The sequence below is a fragment of the Megascapheus bottae genome, chromosome 13, assembly GCF_031878675.1.
Source record: "Megascapheus bottae isolate mThoBot1 chromosome 13, mThoBot2.hap1, whole genome shotgun sequence".
Lineage (NCBI taxonomy): Eukaryota > Metazoa > Chordata > Mammalia > Rodentia > Geomyidae > Megascapheus > Megascapheus bottae.
The window spans coordinates 57,565,543-57,588,618 of record NC_143521.1 but is presented as its reverse complement, the minus strand read 5'-3'; the positions used below and the strand labels follow the sequence as shown (position 1 = coordinate 57,588,618).

Below are 23,076 nucleotides of genomic sequence, written 5' to 3'. Positions count from 1 at the left end.
GGGCCTGTCTTGAGAGAACCCCCAAACACTCTGTGGTAGACTACTCCCCCAGTTTTCAGAGCCATTGGAACCCAGTTTTCTGTCTTGTTCATAGGAAATCTGAGCTTCTGGATCTCCTCTCCTATGGAAATGTCATTAAATAAGCATGGCTGGTGGGAAGGGATGTGCAGAACTTATCTTACCTATAAAACTTTTCCTGTGTAGATTGGTTTGCCAGACTGGGGCTTGCTGAAAAATCTACTAAAATAATAGCCCCCTCTTCTTTCCTCCAGCCTTCCTCCGACCTGCAAATTAAGGCTGTCTTGTAAATTCATACCTTCATTCCCTTAATTGAGCTATTCATGGAGCCCAGCTAGATTCTGCTGCAGTGGCCCAAGGCAAGCCATTTTACCTCACTGTACTTCCATAAAATCAAAGCGGCTTGATTGGAAGCATAGTTGGAAAAGGTCTTCGCCAAAGGTCATCACACATCGTCTGCCAGGGCCATGGGCTTCAAGCCAGCTCTGTGGGAAGCATATCCAGACAGGGTGCTGAGGCAGTCAGACCCATGGGTGGTCTTCATCTCCCAGGGCAGCGAGGTTCCTCTTGGCTTCTTGCAGTACTTGTCACTTGGGAGAGAGTTCCTGAGCACCTCTACTGGGAAATGCTTCCTTTGTAATTGACACAATGAGAAATCTAAGACAAGTAGAATGATCACTTATTAAGTGTGGTTGAAGACCCCCACATTTTAGCAACAGATAACAGAGGGTAGAAAGTAGGGTGAGGGCTGGCACAACCCAGCGGTGGGACCAGGGCCCAGCCTTCCTGTGCCTCTGTCTACAAATTGAGAGCAGTGGCACTTGCTTGTTTTGTGGGGTTGCCAGAGTATCAAATGGGGCTTGGTGTGCCTCCTGGCATAGCTGGTGGCTTCTGTTCTCCGGCAGAATTTAGTTTCATTGGGTTTTGTTTTTGTTTTACCAAATCGGGTAACACTGTGATGTCTTGGGTCTTCATCTTGTAAGCAGACAGGTTTGGAGACCCTGTTAACCATTTGCTCCTACCTCAGTGGGCCTCCTGCTCTGGAAAGGCATGAAGACATCACCACCATGGCCAAGGCTTAGGCGGTTGCGTAGTCACACCTTGGCCAGCTCCGAGGCATTGTGGGGGTCTGTGTTTGTCTCTTGCTGATAACAAGGGAAAGTGTCAAGTGGTTAACGATGCACTGGAGTTCTATCTAAACCGAATCTTTTCCCCAGGAGAGAGAGCGAAGGTCGCCAGCCTTTAACCTCCAAATCACCACCTTTCCAGAGAGCCACAGCAGCGCCCTCCAGCTGTTCTGCCACCAGGAAGGAGTGAAGGTAGCGTGCTTGGGGGGTGCCCTCTGACCCCACCACCCACCAAGGGCTCGATCAGGCTTCATGCCAACAGGGGATTGTGTCTTGGGGTTGGGGCAGACGCAGCTTTCGATTAGGTGTCCCTGGGTGTCCACTTCATATGGAAGACAGTGTCCTTATGTGTTGGCTGTTTACCCACAGGGGAAGCAGAGCCTGACTGCACAGCCATCCCTGCTCCTGCCAGGCTCAGGTGACCCGGAGCCTCAGCGTGCTCAGTCTCTTGGCTATGAAGCCCAAGCTAAAATAATGGTGAATTAGAAAGGGCTTAGGAGTGCCCAGGACAGGCATTGCATACGGTGACTATGGTTATAACAGCCAGGGTTTGCCACGGGCCCTGAGCACCTGTGGGTGGTATGTAGACTCCCATGATTCTATGGGATGAAGAGGCTAGAGCACATGTGTGTGCATATGGAACTCAGCAAATAAGCTGTAGGCACAGCCTCTCTCTGTAAGGCCTGGAATAGAGGCCGCCCCACTGCAGGGACTAAGAGAATTGGAAAAGCGTGGAAGCTGTGGCTCTGGGAGTTGGTATAGATGATCATTATGGCTCACAGAAAAGTGAACGTTGGAAATCTCTTCCAGGATGTGAATATTTCTGAACTTATGAAGAAATTAGATATCCTTGGCGATAACGGGGTAACTATGAAGCGTCGGTTTCTGGTTTTGTGTTGTTTTGATCCGGGTGTGTTCTGTGTGACTTCTGTTCTTGTTTTCTAATTTCTCTCTGAATTCAGAGAACGAATAACAGTAACAATGTAAGGCTTTTGTATGGCCGTGTTCCTAGGTGGGTGGGGGGGGTCTGTATTGGGAAGAGTGGGAGTGCTGAGCCGAGGTTGTCCTTACAGCCTGTGAGTGACAAGGGGACAAAAACACAAATCCAAGAATATGCAGAAGGAAAGCGAAGTCACTCAAGATGAGTGATGTGTGAAAGGATATTTCTGCCTTCCTAAGATTGGCTTAAATGAAGCCTGATTTCTCAAAGCCTTCGTGCCACTGTGTGACCTTCCCCAGCTCGAAGGACCTGGTATTGATGGGGGCTCGTCCTGGGGGTGCAGCTCAGAAAGGAGCTTGGTGCACGCTGGGATGTGCTATAAACCGCCCTTGCCCATTTCTTGTGTTGTAGAATTTGAGGAATGAAGAACAGGTTGCAATAATCCAAGCTGGAACTGTACTTGCTCTGTGTGAAAAGGTAGATGGAGCGGCATTCCTCTGCTCACGTCTCGTCCCGGCACCCAGCACCATACAAGAAACTGTACATTGGTGTCTTGCTCTCTGTGGCGCATGCGTGCCAACCGTCTGCGTTTGCATGTGCACAAGCATGCCTGTTGGTGTTTGGATAGAACGTTCCACGAGCGCATTATGCACATTGCAGAACCTCTCGGCCTACCAGGGGCAGTGCTCTCCTTCCCTGCCCGTTGAGGAGACAGTGGATAGACACTTGCTTCCTCCTACTGTCCTCCCATTCTCATCTTTTCTTTAAGCGTAAAGTGACCATCATTTTCAGCATCCAGGTGTTGGTTTGGTTTTATTTTATGCCAGGGCTGGGGCTGGAACTCACTCCGCTCTTTGGATTCTTTCTTATTTTTTCACTCAAGGCTGCTGGTGCTCTATCACTTGAGCCACACCCCTAGTTCCAATTTTTTTAATTAATTGAAGATAAGCATCTTTTGAATTTACCCAGGCAGGCTTTGAGCCTTGATCCTCAGATCTTGGCCACCCGAGTAGCTAGGATTATAGGCGTGAGCCACCAAGGGCCCAACCGACATCCCATTTAAAATGTTTGCTTTGGAAGCCACTTAAAATGGCTCTGCCTCACTGCACCACTCAGTTCTTCAGCCAAGCCTTACTGGTTCTGGTGCTCTGCTTTGCCCCATCCACCAGTGTGCACAGTGGATGCCCTCCCAGACGTCACATCTGCACCAGGGACTGCCCCTCCCCTCTGAAAGCTGTCTTCTATAGGATGGATTGTTGGGCCCAGGGCTAAGACATGGATGGTGCAGGCTCTAGGATACGGGTGCCGGTTACGTTTCCACTGTGTTTTGTGTGTGGTTGGCCTCACGGTCAACACGAGCTATCTCTGTGAAGAGGCACCTTAGCGATTTGGCAAGCAGAAAACTATGACCTCACTGCTGTCATTTTTATTTACACAGGTGCTGGTGATAGTGTGCTTTCCCATGTGTGACCCACCTTGTTCTTTGTGACTCATAATGACATTTCTTTGGAAGGTTTTTCCACTGGGTTCATTCATTCATCAGTTTATTCATTCATTCACTCATTGATTCATTCCCACAACAAAGAAGCATTTGTTGTACTTATTTTTCTTACTAACCTCTCCGTGTGTTTTACATATGAAAGAACACCTTTTCAGCTATTCTTTCAAATTCCCTTCCCAGTTTGCTTGCCTTCTACATTGGTTTAGGATGGCTTAGACATCCACACGTTTTATGAAGTCCCGTGTTTAAACTGTTCAGTTAGACCCTGAAGTACTACTTTTAGGATGATAGGGTCTTTGCCATCTTCCACAGGACTCCTTCCAGAATTTGTAGAAAGACATCGAAACAGTTCATTTGTTTCCTTCCCACAAATGAAGGGGCACTCCAGGGTGACAGGGTGTGACAGTGTCTCACCAAGGCCACACGGTTGGGAAGGGTGACAGGAACTCGGCTCTCCCTGGCCCTGCCTCTGCCCTGACTGAGCTCATATTCTCCAGTGCACAGTGGGGTTAGTGCCTGGTGCAGGGCTGCTGGCCATAGAGGTAGGCATCTGGCACAGCATCAGGTACACTCAGCATACAACTCCTTGTCGATACAACTGTATGTGTTTGTCTGGCTACTTATAGAAGGCCTCCCCAGACAGAGCTGTGCAGCTCATGTCTAAACTCCATGCTCACTCCCAGTTTACCCAAGGAGAGCTTCCAGCTGCTGAGGGCCTTGCTGATGACTGGGTTTTGTAAACAATCACCCAGACTCACCAGACTGAGCGTCCCTGGGCCTTGTAGGACTGTGTCGAGACCAGGATGGCACATTTATGTGAGCCCGGGCCAGGCATGGCTCCTGTGTACGTGTGGTCTGGTGGGCAGAGTGAAGTGCCTCCTCTCTGGGTCACGTGGGGGTGGGGCTGGGCACTGGGGAGCTGCTGTCCCCCTAGTCCCTGGAGATTCTGAGCTCAGGTTGATGAAGCGAGGAGCTTCCCCGCCCAGATCTTCCTGACACGTGCCTCCCCCTCTGACCCTCTCATCCTGTGTGCTAGCCAGACCTCTGGATACCCCATCTATGGCAGAGAGAGTAGAACCTGTCTGGCATCTGGGTACTGCCTGCTTTGCTTCCTGCCCTCTCTGCCCTCCTCTCAGTTTACACTCTGCCTGCCTTTACCAGCTCCCTCCCTGCCGCTGCCTGTCTGCCACTGACTGCCAAAAGCTCTCTGACTGCTCAGCCTAATGCAGACTTTGGGCCCTGCACACAGAGTTGTGCCAGCTGCTGCTTCAACCTGTCAGCTCCGTGCATGCTCCGTGGGGAAGGACGCAGGAGACCCGACACTCATGGTATCCCCGAACTCTGAGTGTGGGCAAAGGCTCCTGGCTCCCATGTGGAACCATGCTCGGGAGCTGGAATGGGACCAGATTCTCGGATCTGGTTCTGGGAGACACTGACCCTGCCTTTTATGTGTGTTTAAAAGCTAGGTCAGTTTGGGAGTTGCTGTGTGTCTTCCCTGCTGAGAGAGAATGTTCAAGAAGAAAAGGTGTCCGCTGTGCAGGGAGGGGTCAGGCCACTGGGACCCCTTAGTTATGTGAGTGGGCCAGCTGGGTGATCAATACGGAGGGAATGGAGGAGTTTCAGCCCAAATTGGGATAGTCAAAGCCAGGCAGGGCGGAAGTCAGTTATCAAGGAACTGAGCAGCCCTAGAGAATATTGGGCCAGCAATGGATGCGGTCCCCAGGGGACCCCTATATCAACTATCCTCTCACAAACCCAGTATTCAGTGTGCTATGGTGTCAGAGCCAGCATACCATCTATGCTGTGGCTGTCATCGCATCTCCCCCCCCCCCCCCCGACCCGGGTCAGGAAGTCCCCCCAGCAAGCAGTAGCCCCTCATGCTCATGCATGCCTTCATCCTATCCCCCACTACAGCTCTGCCCAGGCTGTCCCACAAGGCACCTGCCAGCAGGGATGCAGTAGCCCCAGGGCTTTCGTGGTCATCAGTGGATGCCTCTTCTCCTCCAGTTCAAAGCTACTCACTAAGTAGACCAGCGCCGAGAGGGGACTATCTGTTATCTATGTCTTTGCTGGCAGCAGTGAGTTAGAGAAGGAGACTTAGACCTACAACCACAGAAGCTTTCTGGTAATGGGGTCAGTGCCAGCTCTCCTGGGGTGCCCTCTCTCTGTGGCCCTGCGCTTGAGGCCCCTTGGGATTAAGTGCAGAGCTGTTTTCATCCCTGTGGCCACCAGAGGGTGGTAATATCCCCCATACCTCCTCCTCACACCCCTTCCTCAGGGTCCCCTTTCTTCTGTCCAGACGTGTCTCTCCCTGGGTGAGCGAGCCCTGGGCAGTGAACGAGGCTCAGTCAACAAAACTTCCTGACCTCCTGGCCCTGACCTGTTGTCTCAGGTGCTGAAAAGGGCATGGTCAGCCATGGCTGCCCTTCCTGTGCCCAGTGCTCATGTTGGCCTCTAACCACCCCCTTCAGTGGCCCTCCTGGGACACTGCAGAAGCCAGCACAGCCGGGGACAGGTGTCTCAGCTGGGGATTTTTTCCCACTTTAGTTTTATTTGTACTGTGATTGCTTGCATTAGACTATGAAAACTGGAGCATGTTTAATTCCTTCCCCCAGTGTGCAGCCCTTCTGTAGCCCCAGGAGCTAGGGATTTGCTTAAGGGAGACCTCTTCCATGGCTGGCCCTGCCCGGGGCGTCTTGGTGTAGTTGGGGGCCTCTGTACCTCTTGTTGGTTCCTCTGTAGAGCTGGCTCACACCCATGCCAGGTCTCCAGCTCCCCAGGCTCCTTTACCCAGCATATGTTTGGTGGGTGCTTTCTGTGTGCCAGGCCCTGTGCTGGGCAAGGGCACAGGACAGGAGCCAGCCTGGCCCCATCACAGGAGGCTGGGCAGAGGGAGGAGAGCACCATAAGAAGTCGTTGATATGGGAATTTCATGGGCTTGGAATGATTGGTGGGTTTCCAGGGGGAGGTAGCTTTAATGGGGCTTGAGGGCTGGGTTCAGATATCAGTCAGATCCATAAAAGCCTGTGTCTAGGGTTGGGAAGGGTAAGGGCGTTCTGGGGAAAGTGAGCAGTATAGGCAAAGGCCAGGAGGTGCAGCATTTGGGGAGGACTCGAGTCCAGACTCCAAACAGGAGGAGAGCCCGTGGAGTACACTGTGGGGATCTGGGTGGGACCTTCCTGTGTCCAGCATGGCCACCAGCTGTCAAGACTGAGGGACCAGGTAGAGAGCTCTGAGCAGGACAGGACAGCACCACCACACACGTGTGTGTTTGAGGCAAGAAGGGCCGTGAAGGGCCTGGCCATGGAGGAGCGCAGGGTAGGTCTGAGAAACGAGGGGTACCTGGGCATGGCGGGACACACTGAACTAGACAGAGGCCCTGCAAAGCGCAGGGGAAGGGGGTGGAATCAGAGCAGAGCTCAGGGTGGTTCAGTGGGTCTGAGAAACCACAGCTAGAGGGAGAAACATGCACCTAAGCAGGCCAAGGGGACCCTGGGAGGAGGAAGGGACCCGGACCCCAGGCTTTCTTTGTGCCCTACCGTTTGACCCATGCTCACAGTCCTGGCATGTCTGAGGGGCAACCTGCACTCACAGCTTTTGCCCCTGTGCCAGGCCCAGCCCTGGGCACTATCCTACCTTCCTCTGCACCCCGCATGTCTGCGCTCTGTGGGGGTGGGGAAGGCAGCTTTGGAATCCTGCGGGCCAAGCTCCACATCCTTCTTCCCCACCGTGTGATCTGGGACAGGGACTTAGCTCAGCTCGATGGCTTCTTCATCTGGGAGATGAGAGAAATGCTACTGGCCTACCACCCCTACCAAGGTCCTGACAAGGTCAAGGTCAGACACGAGGTCAGATGCAGTCACATGATGCACTTGGTATAGGAAGCATTCCACAATATCAGACAGGTGAAACTCAGCCGCTCAGCTCCCAACCTCCAGGCACACACATTGCCTCCATGTTGCAGTAGTACACTAAGCCAGCCACATCCACATATCAGCTATTGCCTGGCACCTGCCTGAATGGACATCCAGAGCCACGGCCCGTGTGGACTCTGCCATCCCACACCCCCCCTCGATAACATCTGCAGGGGATGGATGAAGTAGAGCTGTCCACACAGGCTAGGAAGCTGGACCCAGGGCACTGCTGCTCACCTGGCCATGCCTGTTCCCTGTTGTTTTCTAGTGGCTGAAGCAGATAGAGGGGACTGAGGCAGCCCTGACTCAGAAGATGCTCGACCTGGAGAAGGAAAAGGTAAGACCCAGTGTGGGGGTCTTACCTCTCAGTGGGGTGGGATGGTGAGAGTGCAGGAGCTTTGACCTGTGGGAGGGCTGTGTTTTTATCAGTGCTTTATTTTCACGCATTTCTAAACGTAGCTTTTACACTCCTGGCTGTTCTGAGTAATAAGTTATCATGCAGTAACTTCTTAGTTGCCCATTTGCCTATGCTGGGTCCTGGCTCCCAGACTTGAGGTCCAGTGCTCAGAACCCATCGTGGTGAATGAGGCCTGATGTCCCTAAAGTCCCAGCGGTGGTGCCCAGGCCATTGGCTCTGGAGGCATAGAAGGCTGGAAATCTGTGGGCTTGGAGGGCCTGGGGACTGGGCCTGATTTTTCATCCATGTGACCTTGAGAGGTGCTGGGAACCTGGAGAATCTCATGAGAGGGAGGGTCAGTTATTTACCAGAGGCTGTGGACAGAGGATCACAGTACCCAGCCCTTCAGTTCAAGTCTTCCCAGCACGGGGGGAGATGGTGTGGGGAGTTGGGCAGAATGACAGAGCCCGGAAGCCCCCTGCAGTGTGTGGAGTGCCCAGACAGGCACCAAAAGGCCTGGATTCTAGTCCCATCCTGGCCACCAGTAAACCATGGCACCCAGGGCAGACATGGGTCTTCTCTGACCCTCTGCTTTGATGAGTCACTGCAGAACGAAGTCTAGCTCTGCCACCTCAACTTGGTGATAGAAGTGTAACTGGGTTCAGGTCAGGTCACACGGGGAAGGGGACTCGATGGGACTTGGAAACAGAAGAAAGGCTTTCACGTGACGCCAACCAAATGAGTGTGACACTGACCAGGAAAAGGGGGTGCAGCCTGAGCAGGGGCAGAGCTGCTCTGAGAGCAGCTGAGGCCGGCTTGGGGCTCCAAGGTCACAGCAGGAGGGGCCTAGAAGGACTCCTTTGATCTGGGTTTGGGAAGGCAGCGGCAGGTGGTGCCATTGGTAGGATGAGGCACTGGAGGAGGCCTGAGGGCCTTGTCCCAGGTCCCCCCCGACAATCAGGGCAGCTAGAAGCAGTGGGCCCAGCAGAGCCCCTTCTCCATGAGCCCCACAGCCCCGTGAAACGGCTGTTCGAGCACAAGGTAGGTGGATGGGCTCTTTCTTGGGCCTCTTCCTGACCAGTGCTACCCTCTCTTTCAGGACCTGTTCAGCAGGCAGAAAGGCTACCTGGAGGAGGAGCTGGACTACAGGAAGCAAGCCCTCGACCAGGCCCACCTGGTAGGACCGGAAGTGGGTTTGACCCTTTGGCTTTCTAGACTCTGCATTACAGGCGGTGGTGGCCTAGGGTCACTTGTCCCCAGTCATGATTTGCAAAAGTATCTAATGACCTTTATGATTTCTTCAGACACATTGCGGTCTACTGCTGATGATCCGAAATGAAGAGGAAGCTTTCTTACATGTTTGTTCAGATGTAAATATTTCCACTTACATCCCCTAAGGTCAGGTAGCTTTGTGTAGGGTCCGGCAGTTACTTCCTTTCATGATTTGAATGCTGGGTGCCACAGGGTGCCCCAGTGGGCCCCTACTGTCTCCTCCAGCTTCGCAGAGAAGGGCTACCTGCTGGCTTGGTCCCCATTGCTTTGGAATAAAGACACCTCCCCTGTGCGGAAGTGTCCCTGTTTGCACTTGGGACACTTTATGCACTAGAACATTGGAAAAGTTGAGCGTTATCAAGTGCCAGTGGGTCACACCTGTACTCCTAGCTACTCAGGAGGTGGAGAATTGCAGTTTGAAGCCAGCCTGGGCAATAAAATTTGTGAGATTCTTATCTCCAATTAACCACCGCAAAGCTGAAAGTGAAGATGCTTATCAGTTGAGTATCAGCTTTTGTGAGGCACTGAGTTCAAGTCCTAGTAAGGGCACAAAAAAGAAAAGGAGAAAGTGAAGATGAAAGCCAAATATGAGAAGACCCTAATGGAATCCCAGCTGTCTCTGGTATACACTGAATGGAGATTGGAGGTGGAATTTACTACTTCTGGCTTTGGTTCTCTGGTGTGCCCAAGATGTCTGAGCTGCTGTGTGTGCAGGGGCTGAGAGACGCCACCGCCATGCTGGGAGGCATGGCCCCTCCTTGCTGAGAGCCCTTCCGGAGTCCCCAGCCTACCTCCTCTAAGTGACAGCCCACCTCTCTACACCCTCACAGAAAATCCAGGACCTGGAGGCCACGCTATACAATGCACTGCAGCAAGAGCCGGGCCAGAGGGCCAGCGAGGCCCTGAGTGCAGGCCAGCGCGAGGACCTGCAGGCGGCCGTGGAGAAGGTTCGACGGCAGATCCTGCGGCAGAGCCGGGAGTTCGACAGCCAGATCCTGCGAGAGCGCATGGAGCTGTTGCAGCAGGCCCAGCAGGTAGGGGTGGCCACATCATTCTCTCTTCTGTATGTACCCCGTGCCCTATCATGCTAGGCCTTATGCTAGGGTACTGACACTTTCTGGACTCCTGATTTCTCAGGTGTATGTGGACAGGGTGAATCTCCAGGTGCTGTGAGCCCCTAGCCTTCTTCTCCCTTGAAGGCTGATAAAGCCTTGTGGTTTGCTCTGTGCTTTTTCTTTTCTTTTCTTCCTCCCCACCCTTTCATTTATTTTTTATTAAAAAAAAAAGCCATCAGGTCCTGGGTACTTTTCTCAGCATGTGCAGCCCAAGGCTTTCCTGGCATCCCTGTCTCTTGCTGTATCCGTATAATATCCCATGAACTTAAAGAACAGCCTCTGTCCACTGTTCATGACTGGGGTAGGAGCAGATTTCCCTGACTGCAGCACAATGGGGCCTCAGGGCTGCCTGATTGCTCTCTGACTTGACCTTTCTCCCTCTGTCACCCCCTGGTCAGCATCCTCTTTGTGACACCCATAATCCTGTGTTTCAGAGAATCCGGGACTTGGAAGACAAGCTGGAGCTTCAGAAACGGCACATGAAGGAGCTGGAGGAAAAGGTGGGTGGCTGGGGCCCTACGGAGTCCTGGAAGGGCGATGTGGGGGAATAGTTCTGTGTCCTGACTGTTCTCATAGCCATAGCATACGGAGATTAGGCCCCTGCTTTCCCGTTATCATCACCTCCAGGAAATTCAAGCCATGCTCTCTGGCAAAGACAAGCTTCTTCCTAGTGGCTATTTGCATCCCAGGGGCAGTGTGTGTGTGTGTGTGTGTGTGTGTGTGTGTGTGTGTGTGTGTGTGTGTGTTCCACAAACAGCCCAGTCCCTATGTGGCCCCCTCACTAGAAAGTGTGAGGTGGCCTTGGTAACATCCCCAGCCACAGGCATCACCCATTGCCTGCGTATTCATTCATTGTAGATGACATGCACATGCAAATAGCCAGTGTGTCCTGGAGGACAGGCCTCCCCCTGTGGAGAGGGAGCAGGAATGGCCTCTCCTGGCCCATTGGGTATTTTCTACACACACCGAGGTTCCTAGTGTTTAGGACCATTTTGTAGAAGTGGAAATGGAGGCTGAGGGAGTGGGAGCACTGAAGTGCTGGCAAGCTGGGGTCCCTGTGGCTGTGTAGCAGTCACATTGGCCTCTGACTTCATGTAACCAACCTGGGTATAGAGGAAAGAAGAGGGCAGCTCCTGGGTTTAGAGGAAGCTGACTCCTCCAGAGACCAGCCTTGAACCATGCCACCCAAGGTCACTAGAAGGCAGCTTGAGGGGGGTGCCGTAAGTTTAGAATGTGGTGGGCCTGCTGCCTGACCCCACTCTCCAGAGAGGAGCCCACCAGGCACCTTGAGTCTTCCACCCGTGTTGGGGAGCCAGGAGCTTCACTAGAGCACAGCCCGTGGTGTCATCTGGAGGTGGCAGAGGCCAGGGCGTGCAGTCTGTGCACAGGGGCTGGGAATGGCTCAGGTCACAGAGCCTGAGTCCCCAGCTGCCCTGGGCACACACCTCAGCCTTCTGGCCATGTGAGGACCCCAGGGGATTGCAAGTGTAATTCTCCTGGAAGAGAAGCTGGTTTCCGTGGCCTGAGACCAAGGGGGTCTGTTACTGCCTTTAATTCTGTTGATAAATGATACATGCTGTGTAGAGAACTATTTTCAAAAGCAGCCCCAATGCAATTCTATTTGAACAAATCAAATCAGGAATGCAGTAAGAAAAAACATGCTCTTTTAATCTGGCCTGTATGATTTTTAAAAAATTTCTGTGAGATGTTTTCCTTTTTCTTTCAAAATTGACTTAAAATTGGGATAGTATGTGTGTGTGTGTGTGTGTGTGTGTGTGTGTGTGTGTGTGTGCATGTGTGTACATATTCGTGTATGTGGGGTGTGTGTGTGTGTGTGTACACGTGCTGGTACTGGGGCTTAACCTCAGGGCCTGAGAGCTGTTCCTTAGTTTTCTTGGTTAAGGCTAGCACTCTACCACTTGAGCCACAGCACCACTTTTGGCTTTTTGGTGATTTATTGGAGATGAGATTTGTTTATCTGGCTGGCTTTGAATTGTGAGCCTCACACCCCAGTCTCTAGTAGTGAAGAGCACAAGTGTGAGTCACAGGCACTGGCTAAAGTAATTTTCTTGGATAGTGCTAGGGTTTGTGTTTGCTAGGCAGATGCTCTACCACTTAGGCTACACTGCCAGCACTTTGGTTTGATACTGTTTGAGATTGGATCTTACTTGGGGGCTGGGACAGCCTGGACCACAATCTGCCTACCTGCATTTCTCAGTACCTGGTACCCAGCCTTGGTTGAAGTGGAGATGAGACCATTTTGCCTGGCATGTCCTCAAACTGGGATCCTCCAGGTCTTCCCAAGTAGCTGGCATTGCAGGTGTGGGCTGCGGTGCAGGTTATGAAGGGTTTTGAACACCTTGTCAGGTGGGTAGGTAAGGTGTCTGTCATCTGGACTGGGCCCTGGAACAGCCACGCTGGTGTACAAGAAGCCACCACCCAATGACCTCCCTCACTCCTGTCCTCCAGCTGCATCTCTACACCAGGAAGTCCTGATTGGAGACACACATCTCCCCAGGAAATCTGGGTTAGCAGGGGCCCAGTTTCCCAGATGTAGCCTCTCCAGGCTTCTCATTTCCGGTTCCTCTCTGCCTCCAACCCCAGCGTCATAGGTGGTGGGAGATGTTGCTGAGCCCCTATCACTGATCTTACATCTTTCTCTCTTTTTTTCTTTCTTTCTTTCTCTTTCTTTTCTTTTCTTCATTTTCTTTTGGCCTTATTGTGTAGTTTTTGTTCCTGTTTCTGTTTTTCTCACTAGCATTCATCCTGTGGCCTTGATGACTTCAGGGAGCGGAGTGCTCGGGTCGGTAACTTTTCTTGTCCTTCGATGCAATGACACACACCCATGTTTACACACACACACACACACACACACACACACACACACACACACACACACACAGAGCCATCCAGCGCCTTGTCCACTCCTTTCCCTGCCCCTTGATCCTCATGCTGGTTGTTTTCTTTCTTTTTTTTTTTTCTTTTTTTTGCCAGTCCTGGGCTTGAGCTCAGGGCTTGAGCACTGTTCTTGGACTTTCTCAAGCTAGAACTCTACCACTTGAGCCTCAGTACCATACTTCTTGCTTTTTTCTATGTATTTGTTACCAAGAAATTGAACCCGGGTCTTCATGCATGCTAGGCAAGCACTTTATCACTAGGACAAACTCCCAGCCCCCTCATGCCTGTTTTTGATGCCTGGTTAGGGGCTGTAAGAAGGAAGACATTCTGGCCAGTGTTCTGTGGCATTGGCGGTCACCTGTGCTCCTGTTTTGACACATGGGCTGTGACTCCCTGAATAGAATGCTCCACTCAAGGCTGGTGTCTGCCAAGGGCCCTGGGTGCCCACGTTCTGCCTTGAGTCCACCACAGGCTAAAAGCCTCCAGTTTCCAGACTTATATCCTGCCCCCCCCGCCCCCGCTGCCCACAAGATGCTTAGATGGCCCGGCAAAGCTCTGATGCTGGGCCTTGTCTGATGTCATCAGGGATGTCCCTCAAGCTGACCCCTGTCTGTGAGAGCTAGGGCTGGAACCTTCTGTTCATTGTTGCTTGGGACAGGGCCTGGCCATGGCTGATGGCTGCTCAATGTGGCATGAGTGAAAGAGGGCCTGACCTCAGGTCTGGAGGCCACCAGTCCCATCATGGGTTCCCAGTGTCCCAGTGGGCATTGCTGGTCTGCCTAGAATGTCCAGGGAGCTTCCCTGGGCCCAGGGAGGCTCAGCTTGGGGGTTCAGGAGGCAGGGAGGCTTTTCTAGTCCCACTCTTGGTTCTTATGGCACTCTAAATTTTATTTTCTAATCTTATAGGATAGAAAAAGAGTTTGTGGCGTAAACTGAGTCCCTGTGGCAATCCCCACCCTACTCAAACCAAAATTCAACAGTGACTCCAGCCAAGACCCGAGCCCAGAGCCCACGTGCATCCGGTGACAGCATCGTGGCCTGTGGATGTTGGATGTTGGGCTGGATCCAGCAGTCAAACTCTGTGGGGACGATGGGAACTGTGGCATACTCGGAGCCAAACTCATATCCCAAGACCCTGAGCAAGAAGAGACCCAAACGCCAGGAAACCAAGTGCAATTAGCAGAAACCCAGGGTTCGGGAGCCACGCGTTGTCTGGGGACAGGCCGGAGTCCCTGTCCCCATGCTGTGTGCCTCCCTTGGCCACGTGTATGTGCCCACTGCACACAGACTCCCTTTTATCCCCTGTACATAAATCATAAACTGTGTGCATAGAGTCTTATCTTCCAGGGGACCTGGAGTTGTCCATGTGATTGCCAGGTGAGCAAAACACCCTCAGTCGAAGCACAGCTGAACTCAGCAGCCAGAGAGAGGGGGGCAGAGCCTGGCGGCTGTTGAACCCCAGTGACTGCAGATTTCCAAGGGAACCTGACATTTCACGTGCTCACTGTGAGTGTGACATGGCAAAAGTTCCACCGCATGTCAGAGACCATAGGGGCGTACATAGCCGCCGGATTGGCTATGCTTAGCCTGTCTGGGGCCTCAGTTATAAGCTGTAATAGGGAGGCTGCTGAAAGAGGGCTCCTTGCCCCCTCACTCCCATAGGGTGGAACCCCTACAGCCAAATCCTGAATCCTCAACCCAGCAGGCAGGCGTCAGGGTCACCCATGAGAATGAGCAGAGAGCAGTGAGGAGAGCCAGGCTGGATACCTGGATGTCAAGCCCAGGCCAGAAGGAAACTCCCAGAGAATAGAAGTGATGGCCCTTCTTGTCCTTGCCCTCAGGTGGGTGGGCAGGGGCCCTCTGGAGATGGCTGACCCATGTGACTGTCCCCTCCCAAACTTGTGTCAGGGGATACACCCACAATCAGATGGGACCGTGGCTGTGAAGATCCTGTGTCTGGGAGGGCCAGATGGCCAGGTGCAATGACTATTCTGAGGCTGCAGAACAATCCTGAGATTCACATTGAGAAGAACTGGAGTAGATCACGATCAACTGTTATTCAGGCCCTGGAGGGGACCCACAGAGCAGATGCCCAAACACTGGACAGAGGAGCAGGGGCTCCTCGGAGGCCAAATCTGAGTGTGGAGAAGCAAGGACATCCGTCCGCATGTCGGGGGACCTGGCTAGATAGGGAGGCCATGTGACCCACGGCCTTTGCTTCAGGACTTGAAGCAAACACATCAGCATCAGGAAAGCTGACATCAGAATACCCAAACCCCAGCCACACCAGTCCTGGGATTTCCCACCATTTGGTGACAAGGTACTAAGGAACCAGAGAATGCTGGGAAACCCAGACGTCCACATCTGGGGCGGTGACAGGAGCACAGGTCATCGGTGGCAAGGGCACGCCTGCTTCCTTGGGCAGACGAGAGGCATTGGGGTGGGCTGTGCTGACCCCCCGGGGGCTCTGGAGGAGCCCACAGCTCAGTCCCTGCATGAAGAGTGTAGCCTCATGTCAGGTGACACGAGCTTTATTGAGAGGACAGCCACCCTATTGGCTAGCTCACTATTCAACCCATACGTGGCAGTGGCCTTGGCTTTGACGTCGGCCCAACCACTCACTCCCAGCCAGCCATCGCTCTCCTGCAGGCAGCCCATGCTCTTTCAGCCCCTGGGATTGGCGGTGACAGATCCCATGATGCTTCTCACAGGGCCTCCCCGTGGGAGGCGACAACTAGACACCAGACCTTCAAGACTTGCCCCTGTTGCCCACACTGCTGGCGGGAATGGCGCCATGCTTTTGCGGCAGAAATGGCTCCCCCTAGAGTCTGTAAAGCCAGCTGCTGTACCCATCCTCCCCAGTTCCCAGACAGCCACTCGGGCCTGAGAGATGGAGGTGACAGAAGGTGAGTACACTGCTCTGCTAGGGAGCCCTGAGTCGCTGCCATGTTACCTTGTGCTCCCATAGTACACTGAATCTCCTCTCCAGCTGAGGTCACGGCCTACAGAGGTGTCTGGCCCACCCGTGGCCACTTGCCCTTCATCCTCCTGTCCTCCCCACCGTGCCTTTCTGCACCCCTGGACTTTTTCCAGGCACCCCTGCTCCCCAGGAAAGTCTAGGTGACATTTATCTCTAACCAGCCACCGAAATGCCAGAAACAAAGTTGTGGCTCCAAGCAGTGGGTCACCACCTTTAAACAAAACTGCTGAAGGATGGCTCCCAAGCCCTGAGTTCAAACCCTAGTACTGGCACAAAAGGGGCGAGGGACATTGGTATGAACCTGCTGTGGGCCCTGCTTCCTGTGACCTTGGGCTTGCAGACGAGGCCAAGGGAGGGGTGTGGAGCCTCACGCATCGTGGGGTGAAAACCTGGGCTTCGTCTCATGATTCTGCGTGTTGTTTGGTAAGCATGTACTTGCAGGTGGCTCTGTGCCTGGCTCTTGCTTCGGGTGAGTGCTGGCAGCTGCCTTGTAAGGCGAGAGGCTCTCATTCATATTGTATGGTGATTGTGCCATCCTCTCATGAATAATCTACCTATTCTTGCCTTCCCCAAAGGACATTTTTCTGGACAATCAAAGGCATGGCAGCCACCTTGTAATCTTCAAGAAACCCATGCCGCAGAGCCCCCTGACTTTGTCTTGATAGCATGGAGCCCTCTCTCCAGGGCCGGGCTGAGAAAAGCTTCAGCTACGTGATCAGAGCCCCCCGCAGCGACGGGCTTGACGTGATGAACGTCGACGTGACGATCGACACGCGCTGGGTATTCCAGGATGCAGAGGAGGCCGGTGAAGAGGGATGCCTTCCGGAGGGAGCCAGCTGCAGCCCAGATGGGGCCGTGGGGCAGCTCCAGGAGCAGCTGGTGTCCTCCGAGCAGAAGCTGCTGGCTGCTGAGGATGAGTGCGTGCTGTCGGAGCCCGACCTGAGGGCCAGGTAGGTGTGCTGGCAAGCTCTGTGTGTCTGACAGATTCGGGGCCCAGCCGCCTTGTGCTCCCAGAGCACATTGAATCTCCTCTCCAGCTGAGGTCAGGGCCTATAGAGGCGCCTGGCCCACCTGTGGCCATTTGCCCTCCATCCTCCTGTCCTCCCCATCCTGTCTTTCTGTACCCGTGGAGGTTTCCAGGTACCCCTGCTTATCTCCACATGTGATGAAGAAGAATAGAGACCAGCAGGGTAGTGGCCGAAGCTGTCTGTGGGGGAAGCACTAGGAGAGCCAGAGACATCGTCACTGTAGGCTGTGCCTTCTGCCTGCGTCAAAGAAGGGCTGCCATCTTGCAGGAGGTGGGCAGAAGGGTGTAGGGGCTGAACCAAGGCCAGGAAAAGTGCCCAGGGCTTGCCTTCCATGTTGCTCCTACCTGGACTTCCCTGAGTCCTGTGGGAGGGGCATCATCTTTGACAGATGGGGAAACAGAGGCAGGGGATGGATCATGTCAGCCGGGGATGGGGGGACCGGCAAGAGCTAAAGCCCTGGTTTTGGGTGCACGTCTGAGAATGCAGAAAGCAGGCCCATTTCAGGAAGGATTTGGTCAGGCAGGGTAGTAAATGGTCGGTAGCATGGACTGGATTTCTGTCAATGGGTGAAAAAAAATGTAAGTGATTATTACAAAGATGATTCAACAGCAGCGTCCTAAATGGAGTCACTTTGTGCCTGACCTTTCAAAACTAACCAGAGCTGAGAGATCAAAAGAAAATAGTTAGTGACCATGCCTGTCTAATGCTCATACCTGTCTTCTAACTGGACAGAAACTTAAGGTGCGTCTTAGACTCTGGTCAGTTACCCTGGCAGCTTCTTGGGTCTCCCATCCTACCCTACAATCAGACATCTTCTAAGGCCTCCTGTCAGGCCCTTAACCACTCCAATACAGCCCCAGCTTCTGACTGCTTATTCTTAACCGATCTACCATGCTCTCCCCTACCCAGCCTCCAGATGTCACAAGTGGCTAGGGATGTTTTCCACCAACTCCAGGATTGCGTGGAATGCAGATGGAAACTAGCCAAGGCATCCAAGTTTTAATTATCTGCCCTGAACCCTTCCTTCCTTGTGCTGTTTGTATACACCTCTAATATTTTTTCTTAGTGCTCAGCCCCTTCAGATTCTATGCAAGGGCACATACATACATTCATCACCAAAGAAAAGATGTGGCTTGCTGTATTTTCCCAGACTTGATAAGTCTGCCTTCTATCTACCCCTAATGTCCATCAATAAACTCCTCTGGGGAAAAAAAAGAAGGAAGGAAGGAAAAAAGAAAGAAAATGAAGGAAGGAAGAAATTTGAGAAAGAAATTGCCATTTTATCTGCTTCTTTTGTGTTATTACTAGGGCTTGAACTCAGGGCTTTATGCTATTTGTCTTCCTCTTCGAGGCGACACCGTACTCCTTGAGCCATACCTCCACTTCTGGCTTTTAGGTGGTTAATTGGAGCTAAGTGTCTCACAGACATTCCTGTCTAGACTGGCTTCAAACTGTGACCCTCAGATCTCCGTTTCTTGAGTAGGATTATAGGAATGAGCCACCAGGCTCAGACAACTTTTAATGCATATGCATGTTTTACAAAGCATAATTTTGTCAGCTATCAGTGGCCAAACAAAATGAGGGCACGCTGTCCTGGGTCTTGGAGACCTCCGGTAGGGTTTCCCAGCCCGGGTGACTCCCCAGGCCCCTCACCTCCTGGTGACTCCCCACCCCCATCCACAGGGTGCAGGAGCTGGAGCTGTCCGAGAAGAGACTGCTATGCAAGGTGGACCAGCTGAGCGCGTGTGCAGCCCAGGAACGCAGCGCCTTTCTCTGTGTGCAGGAGCAGCTGCGGGGGCTGCAGGGAGAGCTGGCCAGCAGGGTTGGTGTCCTGTAATGCTCACCCCTTCCCAGTAAAGCCAGGATAGTGGCTAGACAGAGCCAGCATGGGGCAGCGCAGGCTGAGGGGGGTGAAGGATGGGAGGGATCCTTCATAGACCAAGGCCCTGCGTGCCCTTCCGGCTCCTGGGGACACAGGGGACCCACGGGCTGTCCACAGCTCTTCTCAGTATTCTTTGTGCCTGAGGCCCCCAGGGCCAGGCCACACTGGAGAATGGTAGGCAGCGGACACAGCTCCCTATCCTGGGAGCCCCGTGCAGGTTGGGGCAGGCTCTGTCTGCCTTAGAGCCCAGGGTGCTAAGACTGAATGCTGGAGCTAGGAGGAGGTGAGGGCGCTGTGTGACAGTGTACACATCCTGGAGGAACAGCACAGAGAGGGGGCCTTGTTGGAAAAGACACATGCAGCATGGAGACGGTGTGTGCAAAGGCACAGGGCTGCAGAAGAGCCTCCAGGCCCAGACAGCAGAGGAGTGTGCAGGGAGAAGTGGGTGGGGAGACTGAGGGGAGGGCTCGGGAACCACTGCAGAAACTCCCTCCTCCTGTGGTTTAGGGGCCCAGGTAAGAGCGCTCAGGATCAGATGGCGATGTGGAAATACCATTTTAGTTGTGTACGAGACATTTTGGGAGTGGGGATGTGAGTCAGAAAGCTCTCTGGGGACACATGGGGCTCACGGGGGAGATTAAAGGCCATGCTTGGGAGGCAGAAACAGGGAGCCAGACCCTAGCTGTGCTGCTGAACAAGCTGTGTGACACTGGGCGATGGCTTACCCTCTCTGGGCCTCAGCTTCTCTCTGTGTTGGATGGGATTAACAATGGTAATCACCCTCAGATTGTTGTGCAGAGACTTCTGGGTGTAGCTATTTACACATTGCTGTCCTGGGTGATGTGTGCATGCTGGTAGATCTGTTACTAAGCCCCATGTCCAGAAGCAAAGCAGAGCCTTGCCCAGGGCCCCTCAGCTACCACTGGGTCCAGCACCATTCCCCTGGCCTCCAGCTGCCGTCCCTTGCTGGCGGTACTGGATTTAGAAGTAGGCTGTGCGGGACGCAGCTCTATAGTCTATCTGTCCAGTGCACTATGATTGCCAGTACCGCGGGAGCAGTGCCCAGAGAGACGACCTTCCGGTGCAGACCTGGGCTCACTCACAGCCCACCTGCCCTCCACACAACCTTGGCTACAGAATTCCCACCATCAGGAGGGCTTCCCAGGGGGTTTCCTCCCAGTCTTCACCTGTCCCTCACCTACCCTCCCACCAAACAAACTGCCCCACAACACCGGCCCAGGCTTCTCCCAAGTTTTCTCTTTCCTGTTCACTCCTGGCTCTCTCCATCTTCCATAGTCTCTCTGGCTGGTAGTGGCAGCACAGAGCCATTGAAAAACACTTCTTTTTTTTTTTTTTTAAACACAGGGGCTGCCTTTGCCTGATTAAGGCACTTGGAAAAGCAGGCAAGGACTCCCCATTTTCAAGGAGGTGCACCCCAGTTGGTGTGGTATAGAGGAAGCGAAGTGTTGGAACAGGGCAGGGAAGGCATTCTCTGGGCAGGCTGGTGGCCAGATGGACCAAGGAAAGGCTGAGCGTCAGATGCCAAGCTCCGATGGTGAATCATAGCTATGATTTCATGCAGGTCACTTCTGAGTGTCCCGTCAGACAGCTGGCAGCCCTGTCACCAGGTCTGTAATTTATAGGAACACACGAGCCCTGGGCTAGCCTGCCCAGCAGATGCAGGCTCTCACTGGGTATGAAGGTTGGGGCCGTGTTGGGGTGGGATCCGGGACAGCAGGGCCTCAGGCAGTAGAGGTTTACAAACTAGGGAGGTCTATCCAGGCTGGGGCGTCTCCGATGACCCTTCCAGGCCATAGCAATCTTTCCAAGAACTTGGGGGCTATCACATGAGTGCAAGTTGGCCTGGGGTGAGGTGAGAGTGTTTCTTGGCTCCCATGAGAATGGTTAGGGAGAGCCCCAAACTCTAATTGAGATGGTTTGGGTGCAATATTTTTTTTGGGGTGCACTATTTTATTATAGAAGATGGACACACACACACACACAAAAACCCCAAAACTCCATAGCAAGGCATGGGTGGTTCACACTTGTAATCTTGGATACTCAGGAGACGGAGATGCGGGGCTCACCCTTCAAAGCCATCCTCAGCAGACAAATCTGTTAAGATTTTTATTCCAGTTAGCCTGCAAAGTGAAGGAGTGGCTCAAGGGTAGAGGACCAGTCTTGAGCACAAAAGCTAAGTGAGAGCTCCAGGCCCTGAGTTCAAGCCCCATTACTGAATAAAGCAAAACACACAAAATATGAGCACGGTAGGACAGGACAGGGTCAGAGTGAGCTGTCGTGTACACTTGGGGCTTTCCTGACACTTGCCACTGCCAACTTGTAGGTGAAGGAAGAGGAGAGGGCGGCACGACAGATGCAGCGGCTGCATAAGCAGCTGAGGCGCAAGGACGAGGAGCTGGGGCGGCAGGCAGCTGCCCTGGAGCGCTGCCGGCAGTCTCAGCGGCGCCAGCTCGGCCTGGTGCGGGAGCAGGAGCGCGTCTTGCGGGCCCAAGTGCAGCAGTTGGAGCTCGAGGTGCGGCATCTCTGCCGGGCTGCAGCTCTTCTGCTGACCCAGCTGGATGCTACTGCCCTGGGGTGCAGCTCACAGGTCTCAGCCAGGCCCCCTGTGGCTCCAGAGCAGGCACGCAGACTGCAGGAGCAGCGTGCCACTGAGTGCAGGCTGAGGGCCCAGGTGGAAGAGCTACGCTGCCACATCTATGGACTGGAGCTGTCTGAGATCGGCCTGCACAGCCAGGTGGAAGAGCTCACCCAGCAAAACCAGCGCCTGCGAGCCCAGCTGAGAGCTCCTGCCCCGCTGGCCACTGTAGCCTGGTAAGTGGCTGTACCCCAGGGCAGGAGTGATGGCGCTTGGTTCTGCCATCCTCCCATCCAGCCACTTGGTAATTATTTCCCCCCAGGGACTTGAACTCTGGGCCTAGACACTCTCCCCGAGCTCTTCAGCTCAAGGCTACCACCCTGCCCCTTGATCACAGCCCCACTTCCAGTTTTCTGGTGGTTAATTAGAGATAAGAGTCTCAAGCATTTTAGTGCCCGGGCTGGCTTTGAACCACGATCCTCAGATCTCAGCCTCCTGAGTTGCTGGGATGACAGGAGTGAGCCACTCCACCTGGCACCACACTCACTTTTCTGTCCACTGACCCAGCTCCCCAGATCCTTGTCTGTTCATCCTACCTTCCACTTATTCCATCCATCCATCCATCCATCCATCCATCCATCCATCCATCCTCCCACTTACCAATACACTGCTTATAGACAGTCCCTTGGAGCTGTTCTTACAGAAAATCCTAGATAGAGGGCTCAGAAACACCAGATATTTCCCACAGTTCTAGATGTTTAGTCCATGGTCAGAAGGGACCATCCGCCCTCGCCTGCGCTGTGTCTCCCTGGGCCTCTCCCTGGGCCTCTGATGATGCCACTTACCCACCCCTGCGGCCTCTAGCCTTCTCCCAAAGCCTCCCCCTGCTTTACCTGGGGGTTCGGATGGAGATGGGAATGTGGACCACTTCAGCCACCGCCTGCCTGTGCCTCACCAGCCTTGCATGTGTCCTGCACTCTCTCCATCTAGACACTCACCTAGCTGCTCAACACACCAATTCAGGCAGCTGCCACCCTGTGCCCTTCATGGTGTTTGTCCTCGCCTTCCCTGCTGTAGCCGGTCCAGTTCCTGGTACCCCACTGGGCGTTTTCAGAGGCCCAGTGAATCTGAGGCTCTTCTCCCCTCAGAGGCAGCATCCATTTCCTGTTATTACGTATTTATTGAGGGTCCCAAATTGGACCCAAACTTGATGGAACTCCAGTGTGCCAGGGCCCTTCAGGAAAGGGGAGCCTTACCTCAGCCTTCTGAGGTCCACAGGGCTTCTGCCAGCCAGCTGCAGTTAGGGAAGGACATCGGCCTGCAGGGGGCGCTCGTGAAAAAATGCGTTGCCTGGCTGGAACCTTGATGCTGCTCTGGAGAATGGCATGCGGAATCCCTGGGTTCCCCG

The 23,076-nt window shown here is 53.5% G+C and overlaps 2 protein-coding genes across 5 annotated transcripts in view; both read left to right on the top strand.

Moving 5' to 3' along the window:
- Nucleotides 1-15,918, top strand: part of Jakmip1 (janus kinase and microtubule interacting protein 1) — a 72,936-nt gene extending 57,018 nt beyond the window's left edge. The window contains exons 14-22 of one of the 4 annotated variants that reach the window (XM_090343849.1): nt 1,236-1,337; nt 1,956-2,009; nt 2,497-2,562; nt 7,769-7,837; nt 8,997-9,074; nt 10,000-10,203; nt 10,719-10,784; nt 13,043-13,087; nt 14,089-15,918. In XM_090343849.1, the coding sequence (XP_090199975.1) occupies nt 1,236-1,337; nt 1,956-2,009; nt 2,497-2,562; nt 7,769-7,837; nt 8,997-9,074; nt 10,000-10,203; nt 10,719-10,784; nt 13,043-13,087; nt 14,089-14,118 (714 nt within the window). In that variant the 3' untranslated portion in view covers nt 14,119-15,918. Of the gene's footprint in view, nt 1-1,235; nt 1,338-1,955; nt 2,010-2,496; nt 2,563-7,768; nt 7,838-8,996; nt 9,075-9,999; nt 10,204-10,718; nt 10,785-13,011; nt 13,088-14,088 lie in introns of all 4 variants that reach the window. The other 3 variants (XM_090343845.1, XM_090343847.1, XM_090343846.1) reach the window with 3 other exon arrangements.
- Nucleotides 15,919-16,030: 112 nt separating this feature from the next.
- Nucleotides 16,031-23,076, top strand: part of C13H4orf50 (chromosome 13 C4orf50 homolog) — a 33,154-nt gene continuing 26,108 nt past the window's right edge. Inside the window, 5 exon segments of the mRNA XM_090343172.1 lie at nt 16,031-16,088; nt 16,738-17,112; nt 18,874-19,012; nt 21,417-21,885; nt 21,888-21,904. Coding sequence (XP_090199298.1) covers nt 16,829-17,112; nt 18,874-19,012; nt 21,417-21,885; nt 21,888-21,904 — 909 coding nt within the window. The 5' untranslated portion in view covers nt 16,031-16,088; nt 16,738-16,828.